This window comes from Portunus trituberculatus, chromosome 18, assembly GCF_017591435.1.
Source record: "Portunus trituberculatus isolate SZX2019 chromosome 18, ASM1759143v1, whole genome shotgun sequence".
In the NCBI taxonomy this organism is placed as follows: domain Eukaryota; kingdom Metazoa; phylum Arthropoda; class Malacostraca; order Decapoda; family Portunidae; genus Portunus; species Portunus trituberculatus.
In genome coordinates this window covers 6,416,644-6,436,907 of record NC_059272.1, presented here as the reverse complement: position 1 = coordinate 6,436,907, position 20,264 = coordinate 6,416,644, and the positions used below count along the sequence as shown (strand labels likewise).

At 38.9% G+C, this 20,264-nt stretch overlaps 1 protein-coding gene across 1 annotated transcript in view; it reads right to left on the bottom strand.

Moving 5' to 3' along the window:
* Window positions 1-652: 652 nt before the first annotated feature.
* The window catches only part of LOC123505349 (heterogeneous nuclear ribonucleoprotein U-like protein 1), a 160,084-nt gene continuing 140,472 nt past the window's right edge, over window positions 653-20,264 (bottom strand). The window contains exon 13 of the mRNA XM_045256567.1: window positions 653-1,330. Coding sequence (XP_045112502.1) covers window positions 1,127-1,330 — 204 coding nt within the window. The 3' untranslated portion in view covers window positions 653-1,126. The remainder of the gene's footprint in view (window positions 1,331-20,264) is intronic.

The window sequence follows — 20,264 nt, the reverse complement described above, 5'->3', positions numbered from 1 at the left end:
AGCTCATAAACTGATCTTCAGGTAGGATGAGACCACACCACACTCCACACATTGGGAAAGCGAGGCCATAACCCCTCGAGTTACATCCCATACCTATTTACTGCTAGGTGAACAGAGGCTACACATTAAGAGGCTTGCCCACTTGCCTCACCGCTTCCTGGGACTCGAACCCGGACCCTCTCAGTTGTGAGCCGAGCATGCTAATCACTACACTATGTGGTGTGTGTGTGTGTGTGTGTGTGTGTGTGTGTGTGTGTGTGTGTGTGTGTGTGTGTGTGTGTGTGTGTGTGTGTGTGTGTGTGTGTGTTTGATCTGCTGCAGTCTCTGAGAGACAGTGACATTACCCTACGGAACGAGCTCAGAGCTCATTATTTCCGATCTTCGGATAGGCCTGAGACCAGGCACACACCACAAACCGGGACAACAAGGTCACAACTCCTCGATCATCCCATTTGCTAGGTGAACAGGGCTAATGAAAATATCTCCACCCGGCCGGGAATCGAACCCTGGTCCTCTGGCTTGTGATAACCACTGAGCTACCGGGTGTGTGTGTGTGTGTGTGTGTGTGTGTGTGTGTGTGTGTGTGAGGCATTTGAGATGGGAGTCAATGCTGTCCTGAACAATACTTGTCAATTTTTAATAATAAAATCAATCTCATCATGACTTTTATTGTGCAACAGTGAATGGGTTAAAAGCTTAGTGTCACAATATTCAATAAAAACAAAATTGTCATGTTAATTTAAGTCAATATGTATAATAAAAATCAAAATAGCAATTACTGTATATGATTAATGTATAAAAGTATATAACTAGTACAACAGTTAAAGCAGGTGGATGATGTTGACCCTCCTGCTTCTGTCCACAAAGAATTTGAAGCCCTCTTACTGCACACAACTTATTTAGTTCTACAAATGCTCTTGTAAACATTTCAATTCAATTAATCTTAAATTGAAGTACCCAGATAAATCTGAGATAGTTGTAAACAATTCACAGAAAATATAACTAACAAAAGAGACAGTGTAGACAGAGGACTTCTTGTACATGTTTTTATGTGATCAATGTATGTGAAAAGAATACACATACATTTCACATATTGTAGAAAATGGCTCACAGGTAGCAACATAATCTACCTCCTCTGCCCACTGCTGGAACTGTATCCAGACCCACCCCATGATTGCTTACTGTAGCTGCCACCCCACTGCTGCTGTCCAGATCCACTCCAGCCACCCTGGCCCTGGCCCCAGCTGTTATTGGCAGAACTGTTCTGACTGGTTGATGAGGCACCATACTGCTGCCCTGATCCATATCCTTGACTGCCATACCCATAGCCCTGTGGAGGAGGTTAATTCATTAATTACAGTAATGTAATAAAGGAAATGTCAATAAAATAAAATAAGAAATCCGAACGCATGGAATTTGGATGAGAGAGAAAGAGAGATCAGGGAGGGGTGGATTGGGGGTGGAAGGGTGAAGAAATTAACTTCTACTACCTGGGGATTAACTATCATTGACCTTCTTCCTGGATAGTTTACTGTTCACTTCTGTGTTTGCTAAAAGCCAAGGTGATAGTACCTTGAAACCACTTCCTCCTGTCATGACAACGTATAAGGGCCAACAAATACTTTGTTGGCAGAGACTACAGACATAAATATAAGTGTATTCAGTGCACTTCACCTCTCAGGCACTTAAACAAACAAGAAGGGAATATTTACATAAGGAAAAGTGAAGGATCTTCTGATGTGATCATTCCCTAGGATACTGCTTTGTTCGTGTGTTGGGGGGAAGGGGTATTTACCTAGTTATACAATAGTGACTCAATACTCAAACTTTTCAATACTTGAATGCAAGTTTCATTTATTACTCAAAAAAATATCTGACAGTCGAACGTCCACACACGTGGTTGTAAACAAAGGCTCACTGGCATCCCCTTCCCTAGTTGTGACTTGTGCTGCTGTGGTCATCAGAATAACATTCTCCTGCATTCTGTCTGTAGTCTTTCATTTATAAACTTATATTAACACCAAAGGTGAAAATACCTGGTAATCAAACAGTCACACATTTGGTCCTATACAAAGCTCTGTCATCTCCCTTCTCGCAGCCGCCACTGTACCGTTCTGATACCGTATTACTGGTATACCGGTGTGCATCCTTAGTTCTGCCATGTCTTTGGAAAAACAAGAATCTTTTGCATTGTCAGTAGTTTTTCATTTAGAAACTTACAAAGAAGCTTATTAGTGATGAAAATAAGAAATTTAGTAAGAGTGCAAGTGTTAGTGAGCCACATCTCTCCACTAGTAGATTCACAGGAATCACAACAGGAGAAAAGTTACAACTTTTTCGTGGATGGTGACTCATTCTCTGGCTACCTCTGTCCTTCTCTCCACCCTTCTCCCCTCTTTTTCTAAGTTATCCATCACCAGCCTTCACTTATGGTATGAAAAAAACTTTTGCTAAGCTTAGAATGAATTACCTGATTTATAGGTATCAATAGTTGAAATTTTAATACTTGAACAGCAATTTGGAACGAATTAAGTTAAGAGTATCGAGTCTCAACTGTATATTACAGAGTTTGAGCGCAACTCATACTGACCTGTCAGTGCTCGACAAGGAAGTACGAACGGTTAGCGAGAATGAGTGATGAGGAGAATGAATGAGTAATAAATCAATGAACAAAAGCTCACTCCTTATATCTAATACATTGATGGGTGACAAGGAAGTACGAACGGTTAGCGAGAATGAGTGATGAGGAGAATGAATGAGTAATAAATCAATGAACAAAAGCTCACTCCTTATATCTAATACATTGATGGGTGGCCTTTACGTGCGATGATCTCACAAAGATGGTTTGGAATGGAAGTGGCGTACTTGGCAAGCTATGCAGGGGTTATACTAGCCCAGGATTGGCGAATGGCTGCCTTGAGCTTGGGCACAGAGTTGGTATCTTTAACCTGCAGATCTCATTCAATGTGGTTCCACAGGTTTTCAATTGCATTATCAGGACTATTGCCTGGCCAGTCTGCTATGTAAGGTATATGACAGTCTTTAAGCCACTGAGTAACACTATGAGCAGTGTGGGCTGGGGCGTGATCTTGCTGAAAGATGGTAGCACCTGAACTATTAAAAGAATCCTCCAGGTGGTCATTTAAGAGTCCATAATAAACATACTGGTTCACTTTTACATTTTTTGGTAGTACAACAAGGCTCCTAAGCCCCCTTCCACTAAAACTTCCCCATACCATGAGACAATCAGGGTATTTCACTGTTTGCTGAACGTACCGGGGGTCAAGAGGATCATTACCCTCACGCTGATACACGTTTCCACCCCTATTGCCAATCACAGTAAAGGTGGAATCATCGGTCCAGAGAACATCCAGCCACAAGTCAGCACCCCACTAAAGATATTTCTTGCAAAACTTGACCCTACGGCACCTCTGGTTAAGGGTGAGAAGAAGCTTCTTCACTGGGTGGTGGCTTGTGTACCCAAGGTCGTGTATGTGGCGGCTATCAGTTCGTACACTAACTTCCCCAAAGAGTCCCAAGTTACTTTCTTTTATTTTTCTGGCAGTAACACATGGATTATGCTCTAACTGTCTCTTGATAACATTAGTAGCACGAGATGCCTTTTTGGGGTACTTTTTGCTTAGTTTGTGACCCGGTGTGTCACAGCCACCTTCCTTCTTAGAAATGGCAACCCACTTGCACACAGACGTCTTGCCAACTCCAACCAGCTCTATTATTTCCTTTGTTTGGTCACTGGCTTTATGTAAAGCTATGATCTGAGCTATTGTCTCTTGTGATAAATACTTGTTCTTGCCCATATTAAGGCTAGAAAGCACCTCTGTCTGCAAAAAACACTGGCTGCCTTGGTGGTGTTGTTGGAACACTCGCAAAAAAAAAATCCCCCTCACGAAAGCTAAGAGGCAACTGAGGGATGATTGGTAGCACGTACCATAAACCTTACCCTTAGCTCCTCCCACTTGTCCATTTGTACTTCCTTGTCCATATCACTTACCCCCATGCTAGGGTCTTCCCATTTTGGACAAGAAAGTACAAATAGTGGTGGCCCCATTCATACTTCCTTGTCAAGCACTGTATATCTGTATACATTACTCTTAATGCTTTCCACCCCCTTCCCGAATATACCATTTCCTCAGCCTCATGTCTAGCACTCTCAAGTAGAATTTCTTCTTCTCGTCCTCTGTCCTCCTTAACTTCACTTCTCTGTTCTCTCTTCTTTTTTCTTTCTGCCTGATTCATCTCTCATCTCTCTCTTTATCCATATGTTTTTATATTCTGCCTTATCAGCCAGCTTTCTGATCCTTCCTAATGTTTCTTCTACCCTCACTTGCAATCTCACTTTAACTTTGTGGTCTTTTGGTCCCTCACTATATTTACGAAGTCTGTATATTTCCTCTTTCTTTCTCACGACTCTCTTCTTCATCTTAAACCACTGAAATAATTTCCTTAATCATCTCTTTCTCTTCCTTCTCCCTCATAAACTGCACAGGATTCTTTTTTTTTTTCTAGTCTGTATATAACCATGCACTTCTTTTTGTCCACCATACCTCTCACTAATTCTTCCTTTTCTTTGATCACTTGTATGACTGTGGCTTTCGTTTTCTCTCTTATTTGTTGATTAAGTACTTCAGCAAAGTTCACTTTTTCTTGACCTTGTTCTTATTTTCCAGACCTTTTTCTATTCCTCTAGTTTTGTCTTGCTTATCCCCCTCCCTGTTTCCACATTGGTGTCCAGTTTTTGCTCAAGTTCCTGTAATGCTACTTCATAGTTTGCACATTTGCCCTTAAGGGCGTTATTTTCCTTTTTACTTCGCCAAGAGTTTTCTTCATGTTATTGTTCATTGCAACTGTACTCACTAACTTTTTGCACCTCTCTCTCAGCTCTAGGTTCTTTGTTGATCCTGTAGTCAAAAATCTTGGCAACCATTTCCCTCAAAACTAAGTTCTCTGTCCAGTGAGATAATTCTTCTAATGTTGTCTTTTTCCTTCCAAATTCTGGAGAATTCCCTTTCTTTATTCCAATCTCCTAGCTGCCTGATTCCTAGAGGAGTTTCAATAACTGTTCCTGCCTCTAAGTGAGGCTCCTTTTCTTTACATAGGCGGCAGCACCAACTGCGCCGCCCATATCATCAACCCCTTCCATATTTTTTCTCAGCCTTAACATAAGCAAAATTTCATGTAACTTTGAAGACCAGGTCACAAATCTAGCCCCCTCTCCCACCCCCCCGTAACACATCAGGTATGCTGGGCTTCGTGGTCAGGTATAGGCAGTATAACCCATGCCGGAGCTCTTTCTTTCCGTTCACTTCAAACAGTTGTCAGCTCATGCGTGTATTTATCTATTGATATTGTACAGGGTTCGAGTGGGGCTCACAGTACCCTGTCTCCATATCTCCACTTATATCAGTTTTCTTTAGAGCTATGCACATTACGTGCTGTAACAGCTTCATCATTCAATGCATTCCATTTTTACACCGTTCTATGTGGAAAACTATTTTTCAATATCCTTCACACACTTCCTCTTCTTAATCTTTTTTGCATGTTTTCTTGTCCTTCCAGCTTCTTCTGTTACTAGCACCAGATCTTGCTTGTCTCTTTTCAATGCCATTAACTATTTAATACAATGTTATTAGTCTACAATATCTTTTTCAAATTTTCTTTCTTCCTCCCTCCTTACCCTCACATACTCATTTCTCGCCACTCTATAATTCTCCTTATTTAGTATATTCCTGCTCTTTTTCCATCTTTTCCAAGCTACATCTCTCTTTTCCTTAGCCTTAACACAAGTTGTATTAAACCAATCCTTTCTTCCTTCCTCTCTGTTTATACTTTGGTACAAATTTCATAACTCCTTCTTTCTTTATTTCATAAAAATCTCATATTTCTTTTGCACTTCTCTGATTTGTAACATCTCCTCCCAATCTAATTTTCTGAAAAAATTTTTCACTTTCTGTGTCCATCTTTCTATAATTCAATCTACCACTCCTGTATGTCTCGTCCTTCCTTCGCTGTGTTGTTGCTATCTGCATTTCCATAACCACATGATCACTCTTTCCCAAAGGACACTTGTATTGTATATCTCCACATAGGTACACTTCTCTTGTTAACACCAAATCCAGTCTAGCCGGTTCATCATCTCTATATCTAGTATTTTCCTTCACCCTCTGTTCCATCATATTTTCCATCATTAGATTAAGAAATCTCTCTCCCCATGCTTCCTCTCCAACACCACTTACTAGATTTTCCCAATCCACCTCCTTACAATTAAAATCTCCTACTAGTATCACCTTTCTTTTTCCAGATAATACACTTTCCAAACTCTGTAAAGTATCCTTGATCATATTGTCGTATTCCTTAATGTCCAAGAATTTGTTTTAGGAGGTACATAGGTCACCATGATTATTAATTCTTTTCCATCACTTTTTATCCTTATGCTTATCACTTCTGCGTTGTTCTTCCCATACCAAACCTTATCCACATTTATTTCTTTCTTCGTCATAATCATAACTCCTCCTCCACCTTTACTCTCTATCCTTTCTCCATATATTATATTTATTATCCAAATTTATCTTTGTTTTTCATGCAATTTTGTCTCAGTCAAACACACTATATCAGGCTTCTCCACTATCATATAGTCTTGCAATTCCAATCTACTTGACAGTATCCCATCTATATTAGTATACATTACGGTCCACCCACTGCTCCCTCTAGGGGTTCCTCCGTATTCCTTCTTTCCACATACCACTTTCTGACTCTCTCTCTATAACTCTCCAAAAAAACTTTTCTCTTTCCTCCTCAGACCGCTCATCATTTTTCCTTCTCGCCTCTTCCACCAATTCCTTATATCTTCTCCTCTCTTCCTCATTTCTATTCTTTCTCACAAACACCTCTTTACAACCTTCTATCTCTCTTAACTTTGATGTTCTATATAGGATATCCTCCAGATTGTTGTGACTTCAGTACTACTTTAATCGGTCTGCTCACTCCTCCTTATACGGACCCAGTCTATGGATCTCTTCCACTTCTTCTTGTAGGTCTTTTTTTCATCATTTAGATTTTTGAACAGATCTCTTACCGTTTTAATTCTTCCTTAATTCTCTTAGGCTTATATGTTATATTTTGTTCTTTCATCCCAAATATTAACACACTCTTCTTCTTTTCTGCTATTTCCCTTATCAATGTTTCCTTATTCTTCATTACATTAACCAGTTCCTTGGACCTTTCTTTTTGTCTTCCTTCAACTGATCTTTAATTATTTCTTGTAATCCAACCATCTCTGCTTCCTCGACTCAGTCCATTGTGTTTTCTTCAGTTCCCATTCCTTTTCAAACCTTTCATTCTGCTCACTAATCATTTCCTTAAAGTCATCTTTCTCCTTTACTACTCTCCATTTTCTCCTCCAACCGTCTCTTGTATTTTTCAACCTCCACTCTCAAGTGTGCATTCTCATCCACCAATCGTTTTTCATTTTCCTCCAGTCTCTTAACTCTTTCCTTCAAAGCCTTGCAGAATTCTCTATCCTGCTCCTCCTCACTCCTCTGAACTTTTAATTCCTTCACCAACTCCTCAAATCTCTTCTCCAACATTACCAATCTACCTTGCAATGTTGCTCCTGTTGAAGATGGACTCATGCTTTGACTGGCCACTTTCGGCTTTGCTCCCTGGGCCTCATCAACATATTTTGAATTTGGTAATTTATTTCTTACCAGTCTATCCATTTTTTCTTACTCTTCCTGGGAGCATGTGGGTGTGTGGTCACTGGGGGCCAGGCCTGGTAGCTACGTGTGTGTGGTGGGATGCGTTGGCGGCAGCAATGGCTGGCCTTTGTGTGGTTCCCGCTCTGTCGTTTGGAGTGTGGAGGTTCTCACACCTCCGATCACTCCCATGTACACGCCACCAGGCTACGTTCACTCTGTACTCTCGTTCACTCGCTCTGGTCGCCCCTCAATAACTATTCTCACTCAAGCACATTGGTGTGTGTGTGTGTGTGTGTGTGTGTGTGTGTGTGTGTGTGTGTGTGTGTTTACCTAGTTGTAGTTTTACAGGGCCTGGGCTTTGTGTGTGTGTGTGTGTATATATATTCACCTAGTATTAACCTAGTTGTAATTTTACAGGGCCTGGGTATCATACTAGTGTGGCCCCGTCTCCATATCTCCACACATCCAACTTTACTTTAAAACTATGCACACTCCTCGCTGACACCACCTCCTCACTCAAACCATTCCACACCTCCACACATCTTTGTGGGAAACTATATTTCTTCACATCCTTCAAGCATATTCACTTGGCTATCTTTTTACTATGCAATCTTATAGTTCTATTTAAGTTTTCCTCTCTCAACATCATTTGCTCATTATCCACTTCATCCAGTCCGTTCAAAAGTTTATAAACCTGTATTAAATCTCTTTCTCTTCTTTGTTCCAATGTAAGCAAATTCATTTCTTTTAATCTCTCCTCATAGGTCATTTCTGCCAATTCCGGAACCATTTTTGTTGCCATTCTCTGCAATCTCTCCAACTTCCTTATATGCTTCTTTTTATAAGGGGACCAAACCACTCCAGCATATTCCAATCTTGGTCTAATTATCGTACTAATTAATTTCTTCATATCTTTATCCATATAATGGAAGGCTAATCCAATATTTTTTATCAAATTATACGTTTCTCCAAACATCTTACAATATGAGCCTCAAACTGCCCCTGGTCTTGTATTATCACTCCCAAATTCTTTTCCTTTTCCACCTTTTTCAACACTACTTCTTCACCCATCTTATATGAGCCTCTTGGCCGTCTTCCACTCTTCCCCACCTCCATAACATGACTTTTGCTCAGATTAAATTCCATTTGCCACCTTTTGCTCCACTCCCAAATCTTATCCAGATCTGCCTGTAAAATTTCACAATCTTCTTCACTCTTCACACACCTACACAACTTCGCATCATCTGCAAACAAATTAATATAACTGTTTACTCCCTCTGGCATGTCATTAATATATACAAGGAAAAGTATTGGTGCCAGCACTGAGCCTTGTGGGACTCCACTCTCCACCACCAACCAGTCCGACTTTGCATCCCTTATTACCTCCATCTCAAGTAGTTTTCCATCCACTTTAACACTTTTCCTTTCAGTCCTCCATAAATCTCTAATTTCCATAACAGTCTCATGTGAGGTACCTTGTCAAAAGCTTTTTTAAATCCAAATATACACAGTCCATCCATCCTCTCTCTCTTGTATTTTGTCAACCACTCTTGAATAAAAGCTCAGTAGATTTGTTACACATGACCTCCCTTTCCTAAAGCCAAATTGATGATCCGATAATAACTTATGATCCTCCAGGAACCGTATCCAATATTTCTTTATCACCCTCTCACAAATCTTACCGACCAAACTTGTTAGAGACACAGGTCTATAGTTAAGAGGCTCTTCCTTACTGCCTCCCTTATAAATGGGAACCACTTCAGCTCTCTTCCACTCTACTGGTAATCCCCTGTTTCTAATGAACACCTTATAATATCATATAATGGATTAATCAATTCTTCTTGTGTGTGTGTGTGTGTGTGTGTGTGTGTGTGTGTATGTGTGTGTGTGTGTATTTACTTAATTGTATTTACTAATTGTAACATACGGAAAAGAGCTATGCTCTGTTGTCCCGTCTCCATATCTATTAATGTCCAGCTTTTCTTAAAATCATGAATATTCCTTGTTGACCACTTCCACGTCTAAACTATTCCATGCTTCCACCCTTCTATGAGGGAAGCTATATTTTTCACATCTCTCCTATAAGTGGCCATTTTAGTTTTTTCCCATGCCCTCTCGACATTCTTCCATTCACATACACAGATCTTCCCTATCCATTTTTCCATGCCAATCATCACTCTGTATATTGCTATCAGGTCTCCCCTTTCTCTTCTGTTTTCCAGGGTTAAGTTGCATTCTTTTCAGTCTGTCTTCATAAGTCAAATCTCTTAAGTCAGGCACCATTTTGTTGCAGCCCTCTGTACTTTCTCTAGTTTCCTTATGTGTTTCTTTAAGTTCAGCCCACTGTATTGTTGCATATTCAAGCCTCGGTCTTATCATTGCAGTAATTATTTTCTTCATCATTTCTTCATCTAATATCTAACGCCACTCTTATGTTCCTCAATAAGTTCAATACTTCTCCAATTATTTTGTTTATATGTCTCTCTGGCGATAGGTCATTGGTAATTGTCACCCCAAGGTCTTTTTCTTCATGACTGGTTTTATGTCTTCATTTCCTATCTTGTACATACTCCTGATTCTTCTTTCACTCTTGCCAAACTCTATTTTCTTGCATTTTGTCGTGTTGAACTCCATTTGCCATGTACAGCTCCATTTCCATATTCTGTCCAAGTCTTCCTGGAGTAGTTCAATCTTTGTCACATCTCACTTTTCTAACAATTTTGCATCGTCTGCAAATAGGCTCACTGTGTGTGTGTGTGTGTGTGTGTGTGTGTGTGTGTGTGTGTGTGTGTGTGTGTGTGTGTGTGTGTGTGTGTATTTACCTAGTTGTAGTTTTACAGGGCCTCTTTATGCTCTGTGGCCCCGTCTCCATATCTACACTTATCCAATCTTACTTTAAAAGTGTACACACTCGTTGCAGACACTACTTCTTCATCTAAACTGTTCCACGTCTCAATACATCTCTGGAAACTATATTTTTAATATCTCTCAGACATCTTCCTTTCTCATTTTTTTACTATGCGATCTTGTGCTTGGTGTCATATTCTTCTCTCAGGATCAGTTTCTCATTATCCACTTGGTCCATTCCGTTCATCAATTTATAGACTTGTATCAGGTCTCCTCTCTCCCTTCTTTGTTCCAAGGTTGGTAGATCCATAGCCTTTAGTCTCTCCTCATATGTCATCCCTTCAAGTTCTGGGACCATTCTTGTAGCCATTTTTTGTAGCCTCTTCAATTTCCTTATGTGTTTCTTTTTATGAGGGGTCCACACTACTCCTGCATATTCCAATATGGGTCTTATTATAGTATTTATGAATTTCTTCATCATTTCTTTGTCCATGTAGTGAAATGCTACTCCAATATTCCTCAGCAAATTATGTTTCTCTAAAAATTCTATCAATATGGCTTATTGGTTGATCGTTTTCTTCCATCGTCACTCCTAAGTCCTTTTCCTTTTTGACTTTCTCCAGTTCTACTCCATCTCCCATCTTATAGATTCCCACAGGTCGTCTTTCACTCTTTCCCATTTCCATGACATGGCTTTTGTTCACATTGAATTCCATTTCCCACTTCTTACTCCATTCCCAGATCTTATTTAGGTCTTCTTGCAGTATTTCACAATCCTCCTTTTGCTTTATAACTCTGCACAGTTTCGTATCATCTGCAAACAGATTTATGTAGCTGTTCACTCCTTCTGGCATGTCGTTAATATAAATGAGGAAAAGTATTGGTGCCAATACTGACCCCTGTGGCACTCTGCTTTCTACTGCTCTCCACTTGGACTTCATATCTTTGACTACCGTACTTATTTCTCTCCCCCTCAAATAATTTTCTATCCATCACAATGTGTTTCCTTTTAAGCCACCCTTCTCCACTAACTTCCACAGTAATCTTGCATGTGACAATTTGTCAAACGCCTTTTTTAAATCCAAATAAATACAGTCAACCCATCCCTCTCTCTCTTGTACTCTATCAACTATTCTAGAATAGAAACTCAATAAATTAATTACATAAGACCGTCCTTTTCTAAAACCAAATTGGCTATTTGATATTAATTTGTTGTCTTCAAGGAACTCGATCCATTGTTTCTTTATTATTCTTTCACACATCTTGCATATTACACTAGTTACTGATACCGGTCTGTAATTTAAAGGTTCTTCTTTCCTTCTGCTCTTATATATGGGAACCACCTCAGCTCTTTTCCATTCTACTGGCACTGTTCCATTTTCTATTGAGCATTTTATGGTGTTGTATATAGGACTTGCTAGTTTTTCCCTACATTCTTTCAGTATTCTGCCTGAGACTTCATCCGGTCCCATTGCCTTCTCTTCATCCAGTTCCTTCATTAACTCTTTTATTTCAAGCTTGGTTACTTTAATCTCTTTCATATAGATTGTCCCTCTATTACCCTGTGGCCTCTCAAATTTGGATTCTTTAGTAAAGACCTCCTGGAATTTTTTATTCAAAAGTTCTGCCATACTTTTAGGTCTTCCACCATCCCATTCTCTCCTTTTAACCTTTCTATTGTTTCTTTTTGCCTAATTTTTCCATTTATGAATCTATAGAACAATTTTGGTTGCTCCTTACATTTTTCGACAATATCTTTTTCAAAGTTCTTTTCCTCTTCCTTCCTCACCTTAACATATTCATTTCTCGCTGCCTTGAAGTTTTCCTTGTTTGTTGGATTCTATTTCTCCTCCACCTTTTCCATGCTCCATCTCTTTTCTCCTTTGCCCTACCACACCTTGCATTAAACCAATCTTTCTTTCTTTCTTCTTTTGGTCTATATTTTGGGACATATTCCTGACTCCTGTTTTGTATATTTCCAAAATAAGTTATATTTGTCTTGCATTGTCTCTGAGTTTTCCATCTCCTCCCAGTCTCTTTTAAAATAGTTCTTGAGATTCTCAATATCAGCCTTTCTGTAATATAATCAGTCTCCTTTGTATGAATCGTCTCTATCTTCCTTTCCTTCTTCTATATCTATTTCTAATATTGCATGGTTACTCTTTCCCAATGGGCACTTATATCTTATATCGTCATTCATTTGTATACCCCTTGTAAAAACTAGGTCCAATCTCGCCAGCCCGTCGTTTCTTCTGAATCTTGTGCATTCCTTTACTCTCTGGTCCATCATATTCTCTATCATTAGGTTCAAGAATCTTTCTCCCCAGGCTTCTTCCCCCATACCACTTTCATAATTTTCCCAGTCCAATTCTTTACAGTTGAAATCTCCTACTGATATCACTGTGTGTGTGTGTGTGTGTGTGTGTGTGTGTGTGTGTGTGTGTGTGTGTGTGTGTGTGTGTGTGTGTGTGTGTGTGTGTGTGTGTGTGTATTTTGTTTGTGTGTGTGTGTGTTGTTTGTATTGTATTTATTGTATGTATGTATTTACCTAGTTGTATTTACACCTCTTTATGCTCTTGGTCTCCATATCTACACTTATCCAATTTTTCTTTAAAACTATGTACACTCATTGCTGATACCACTTCCTCACTCAAACTGTTCCAAGTCTCAACACGTGTGTGTGTGTGTGTGTGTGTGTGTGTGTGTGTGTGTGTGTGTGTGTGTGTGTGTGTGTGTGTGTGTGTGTGTGTGTGTGTGTGTGTGTGTGTGTGTATATTTACCTATTGTATTTACCTAGTTGTAGTTTTACAGGGCCTCTTTATGCTGTGTGGTCCGTCTCCATATCTACACTTATCCAATTTTTCTTTAAAACTATGTACACTCTTTGCTGATACCACTTCCTCACTCAAACTGTTCCAAGTCTCAACACATCTTTGGAAACTAAATTTTTCATCTCTCAGACATCTCCCTTCCTTAGTTTCTTACTATGCGATCTTGTGCTTCTAAAGTCATATTCTTCTCTCAGGATCAGTTTCTCATTATCCACTTCATCCATTCCGTTAATCAATTTATAAACTTGTATCAGATCCCCTCTCTCTCTTCTCTGCTCCAAGGGTGTGTGTGTGTGTGTGTGTGTGTGTGTGTATTTACCTAGTTGTAGTTTTACAGGGCCTGGGCTTTATGCTCGTGTGGCCCCGTCTCCATATCTAGACTTATCCAATCTTACTTTAAAATTATTCACACTCGTTGCAGACACTACTTCTTCATTTAAACTGTTCCACGTCTCAATACATCTTTGTGGGAAACTATATTTTTTAACATCTCTCAGACATATTCCTTTTCTCAGCTTTTTACTATGTGATCTTGTGCTTCAAATGTCATATTCTTCTCTCAGGATCATTTTTCATTATCCACTTGGTCCATTCTGTTGATCAATTTATAAACTTGTATCAGATCTCCTCTCTGTCTTCTTTGTTCCAGGGTTGGCAGATCCATAGCCTTTAGTCTCTCCTCATATATCATCCCTTCAAATTCTGGAACCATTCTTGTAGCCATATTTTGTGGTCTCTCCAACTTTGTGTTTCTTTTTATGAGGGGTCCACACTACTCCTTCATATTCCAATCTGGGTCTTATTATAGCACTTATCAATTTCTTCATCATTTCTTTGTCAATGTAGTGAAATGCTACTCCAATATTCCTTAGCAAATTACATGTTTCTCTAAAAATTTTATCAATATGGCTTACCGGTTGATTGTTTTCTTCCATCATCACTCCTAAGTTCTTTTCCTTTTTACTTTCTCTAGTTCTACTCCATCTCCTATCTTATAGATTCCCACGGGTTGTCTTTCACTTTTTTCCATTTCCATGACATGGCTTTTGTTCACATTGAATTCCATTTCCCACTTTTTACTCCATTCCCAGATCTTATTTAGGTCTTCTTGCAGTATTTCACAATCCTCCTTTTGCTTTATAACTTTGCACAGTTTCGTATCATCTGCAAACAGATTTATGTAGCTGTTCACTCCTTCTGGCATGTCGTTAATATAAATGAGGAAAAGTATTGGTGCCAATACTGACCCCTGTGGCACTCTGCTTTCTACTGCTCTCCACTTGGACTTCATATCTTTGACTACCGTACTTATTTCTCTCCCCCTCAAATAATTTTCTATCCATCTCAATGTGTTTCCTTTTAAGCCACCCTTCTCCACTAACTTCCACACAGTAATCTTGCATGTGACACTGTCAAACGCCTTTTTAAAATCCAAATAAATACAGTCAACCCATCCCTCTCTCTCTCTTGTACTCTATCAACTATTCTAGAATAGAAACTCAATAAATTAGTTACACACGACCGTCTTTTTCTAAAACGAAATTGGCTATTTGATATTAATTTGTTGTCTTCAAGGAACTCGATCCATTGTTCCTTTATTATTCTTTCACACATATTGCATATTACACTAGTTAGTGATACCGGTCTGTAATTCAAAGGTTCTTCCTTCCTTCTGCTTTTATATATGGGAACCACCTCAGCTCTTTTCCATTCTACTAGTACTGTTCCATTTTCTATTGAGCATTTTATGATGTTGTATATAGGACTTGCTAGTTCTTCCTTACATTCTTACAGTATTCTGCCTGAGACTTCATCCAGTTCCTTCATTAACTCTTTTATTTCAGGCTTGGTTACTTTAATCTCTTTCATATAGACTCTCTCTCTATTACCCTGTGGCCTTTCAAATTTGGATTCCTTAGTAAAGAGCTCCTGGAATTTATCATTTAATAGTTCTGCCATACTTTTTGGGTCTTCCACTATCCCGTTCTCTCCTTTTAACCTTTCTATTGTTTCTTTTTGCCTAATTTTTCCATTTATGAATCTGTAAAACAATTTTGGTTGCTCCTTACATTTTTGAACAATGTCCTTTTCCTCTTCCTTCCTCACCTAAACATATTCATTTCTCACTGCCTTGAAGGTTTCCTTATTTACTGGATTTCTATTTCTCCTCCACCTTTTCCATGCTCCATCTCTTTTCTCCTTTGCCCTAGCACATCTTGCATTAAACCAATCTTTCTTTCCTTCTTCTTTAGATCTATATTTAGGGACATATTCCTGACTCCTGTTTTGTATATTTCCAAAAATAAGTTATATTCTCTTGCATCTCTCTGAGTTTTCCATCTCCTCCCAGTTTACGTTTTTAAAATAGTTCTTGAGATTCTCAATATCAGCCTTTCTGTAATTTAATAAGTCTCGTTTGTATGAATCGTCTCTATCTTCCTTTCCCTCTTCTATATCCATTTCTAATATTACATGGTCACTCTTTCCCAAAGGGCACTTATATCTCATATCATCATTCATTGTAAAAATTAGGTCCAATCTCGCCGGCTCGTCATTTCCTCTGAATCTTGTGCATTCCTTTACTCTCTGGTCCATCATATTGTCTATCATTAGGTTGAGGAATCTTTCTGCCCAGGCTTCTTCCAGCTTTTCTTCTATGGATCTAATATTTAGAAACTTACTTTCTAATGCCTGAATTCTTGCATCCATGTTGAATTTATCTAGTCCACTTGGAGTGGTCACAAAACCCTCGAAGTCACGCACATTTCTAGGAGTACTTGTCATGATTGTTATCGCCAGCTTTTTTCCAAAACAAAACAAAACACCCAGACACTCTTCAATCAGGGATTCACTCTCCATTTTCATTGATCCCACTCTGTACTTTTAGAGACACTCACAGGACACTAACTATACCCACAGAGATACCTGCAAACACCATAGGTAATTTCTCCCTTTCTCCTCAGCCAGAGACCATCTTCATTTCCTCTCTCAGCGAACACTTGTGTGTGTATTTACCTAGTTGTATTGTACAGGGTTTGATGGGGCTTTTAGTGTCCTGTCTCCATATCTCCATTAATCTAATTTTTCTTTAAAGTTATGCACACTATGTGCTGCAACAATTCCATTATCCAATGCATTCCTTTTTTCCACCGTTCTGTGAGGAAAACTGTATTTTCCAACATCCTTCACACACTGCCTCATCTTGATCTTCTTTTCATGTCCTCTTGTCCTTCCATCCTCTTCTGCCAACAGCACCAGGTCTTCTTTGTCTATCTTTTCAATATCATTTACTATCTTATACATTGTTATTAGGTCACTGCATTCTTTTCTATCTTGTAAGGTTGGCAGTCCCATTTCCTTCAGTCGTTCTTCATATGTGAGGTCCTTTAATTCCGATACCATCTTTGTAGCAATCTACTGTATCCTTTCCAGTTTTCTTATATCTTTTTAGACCTAGACCATACCACTGCTGCATATTCCAGCCTTCGTATCATCTTTGATGATTTTTTCACCATATCTTTATTCATGTAATGAAATGTGTGTGTGTGTGTGTGTGTGTGTGTGTGTGTGTGTGTGTGTGTGTGTGTGTGTGTGTGTGTGTGTTGTATTTACCTAGTTGTAGTTTTACAGGGCCTGGGCTTTATGCTCGTGTGGTCCCGTCTCCATATCTACACTTATCCAATTTTTCTTTAAAACTATGTACACTCTTTGCTGATACCACTTCCTCACTCAAACTGTTCCAAGTCTCAACACATCTTTGCGGAAACTAAATTTTTAACATCTCTCAGACATCGTCCCTTCCTTAGTTTCTTACTATGCGATCTTGTGCTTCTAAAGTCATATTCTTCTCTCAGGATCAGTTTCTCATTATCCACTTCATCCATTCCGTTAATCAATTTATAAACTTGTATCAGATCCCTCTCTCTCTCTCTGCTCCAAGGTTGGTAGATCCATTGCCTTTAGTCTCTCCTCATATGCCATCCCTTTAAATTCTGGAACCATTCTTGTAGCCATTTTTGTAGTCTCTAATTTTCTTATGTGTTTCTTTTATGAGAGTCCACACAACTCCTGCATATTCCAATCTAGGTCTTATTTTAGTACTTATCAATTTCTTCATCATTTCCTTGTCCATATAGTGAAATGCTACTCCAATATTCCTTAGCAAATTATACGTCTCTCTGAAAATTCTATCAATATGGCTAACCGGTTGATTATTTTCTTCCATTGTCACTCCCAAGTCCTTTTCCTTTTTACTTTTCTAGTTCTACTCCATCTCCCATCTTATAGATTCCCACTGGTCGTCTTTCACTTTTTCCCATTTCCATGACATGGCTTTTGTCCACATTGAATTCCATCTCCCATTTTTGCTCCATTTCCAGATCTTGTTTAAGTCTTCCTGTAGTATTTCACAATCCTCTTTTGTTTAATGACTCTGCACAGTTTCGCATCGTCCAAAACAGATTTATGTAGCTGTTCACTCCCTCTGGCATGTCATTTATATATACGAGAAAAGTATTGGTGCCAATACTGACCCCTGTGGCACTCCGCTGTCTACTGTTCTCCACTTGGACTTCATATCTTTAACTATCGTCCTTATTTCTCTCCCCTTAAGTAATTCTTCATCCATCTCAATGTGCTTCCTTTTAAGCCACCCTTCTCCTCTAACTTCCATAGTAATCTTTCATGTGGCACTTTATCAAAAGCCTTTTTTAGATCTAAATAAATACAGTCAACCCATCCTCTCTCTCTTGTACTTTATCAACTATTCTAGAGTAGAAACTCAATAAATTTGTCACACATGACCGACCTTTTCTAAAACCAAATTGGCTATTTGATAATATTTTGTTGTCTTCAAGAAACTCGATCCATTGCTTCTTTATTACTTTTTCACACATCTTGCATATTACACTAGTTAGTGATACCGGTCTGTAATTTAAAGGTTCTTCCTTCCTTCCGCTCTTATATATGGGAACCACCTCAGCTCTTTTCCACTCCACTGGCACTGTTCCATTTTCTATTGAGCATTTTATGATGTTGTATATTGGACTTGCTAGTTCTTCCCTACATTCTTTCAGTATTCTGCCTGAGACTTCATCCGGTCCCATTGCCTTTTCCTCATCCAATTCCGTCATCAACTTTTTATTTCAAGCTTGGTTACTTTAATCTCTTTCATATAGACAGTCTCTATTACCCTGTGGTCTTTCAAATTTGGATTCCTTAGTAAAGACCTCATGAAATTTACTATTTAACAGTTCTGCCATACTTTTGGGTCTTCCACCATTCCGTTTCTCCTTTTAACCTTTCTATTGTTTCTTTTTGTCTTATTTTTCCATTTATGAATCTGTAGAACAATTTTGGTTGTTCCTTACATTTTCGACAATGTCCTTTTCATAGTTCTTTTCTTCTTCCTTTCTCACCTTAGCATATTCATTTCTTGCTGTTTTGAAGTTTTCCTTATTTTCTGGATTTCTGTTTCTTCTCCACCTTTTCCATGCTCCATCTCGTTTCTCCTTTGCCCTAGCACATCTTGCATTAAACCAATCTTTCTTTCCTTCTTCTTTAGGTCTATATTTGAACATATTCCTGACCCCAGTTTTGTATATTTCCAAAATAAGTTATATTTCTCTTGAACCGTTAATGAGTTTTCCATCTCCTCCCAGTTTACGTTTTAAAATAGTTCTTGAGATTCTCAATATCAGCCTTTCTGTAATTTAATCGGTCTCCTTTGTATGATTCATCTCTATCTTCCTTTCCTTCTTCTATATCCATCTCTAATATTACATGGTCACTCTTTCCCAATGGGCACTTGTATCTTACATCATCGTTAATTGGTATATCCCTTGTAAAAACTAGGTCTAATCTTGCCGGCTCATCGTTTCCTCTGAATCTTGTGTTTTCCTTTACTCTTTGGACCATCAAATTATCTATCATTAGGTTCAGGAATCTATCTCCCCAGGCATCTTCCCCCATACCACTTTCATAATTTTCCCAGTCTACCTCCTTACAGTTGAAATCTCCTATCAATATCACTTTTCTCCTTTCCTTAATGATTCGTGTGTGTGTGTGTGTATTTACCTATTTGTTTGTGTATTACAGAGCCCGAGCTAAGCTCTCTGTGTCCTGTCTCCTTGTCCATTCCTGTCATATCTCTCTTTCATCTGATTGACACACACCGCGTCAACGACATCACTGCTCAGTTTATTCCACTTATCAATGCTACGATGCGGGAAACTGTATTTTCTCACGTCATTTAGACAGATGTCCTTTATTAGCTTTTTTCCATGTCCTCGGAGATAATTACTTGTGGTCACCTTTATCAACTCTCTATCCAGTATGTCAATCTTGTTCACCAATTTATACATAGTTATCATGTCTCCTCTTGTTGTTCTCTCTTCTAATGTGGTCAGCCCCAGCTTCCTCAGTCTTTCCTCATAGTCTAACTCCTGAGTCCTGGTACCATCCTTGTTGCCAGCCTTTGTACCCTTTCTACCTTCACATTTTTCTTCATATGCGTGACCAGACACATGCTGCATATTCTAACTGGGGTCTTATTAAGGTACATAATATCTTCTTCATCATTCCTTCATCTAGGTAGTGGAATGCAAGGCCAATATTTTGAAGCATGTTGTATGTTTTCCAAAAAATCTTGTTAATGTGTTTCTCCGGTGACAAAGTGTTTTGCACGTTACTCCTAAGTCTTTCTCCTCATTGGTCTCTTTAATTTTCTCATCACCCAGCCTGTAATCCCAGTTTGGTCTGTATCTACTTCTTCCCATTTTCATAACATGGGTCTTGTCTATATTAAATTCCATCTGCCACTCTTTACTCCACTCATATATTTTATCAAGATCTTCCTGTAACTTGTTACAAT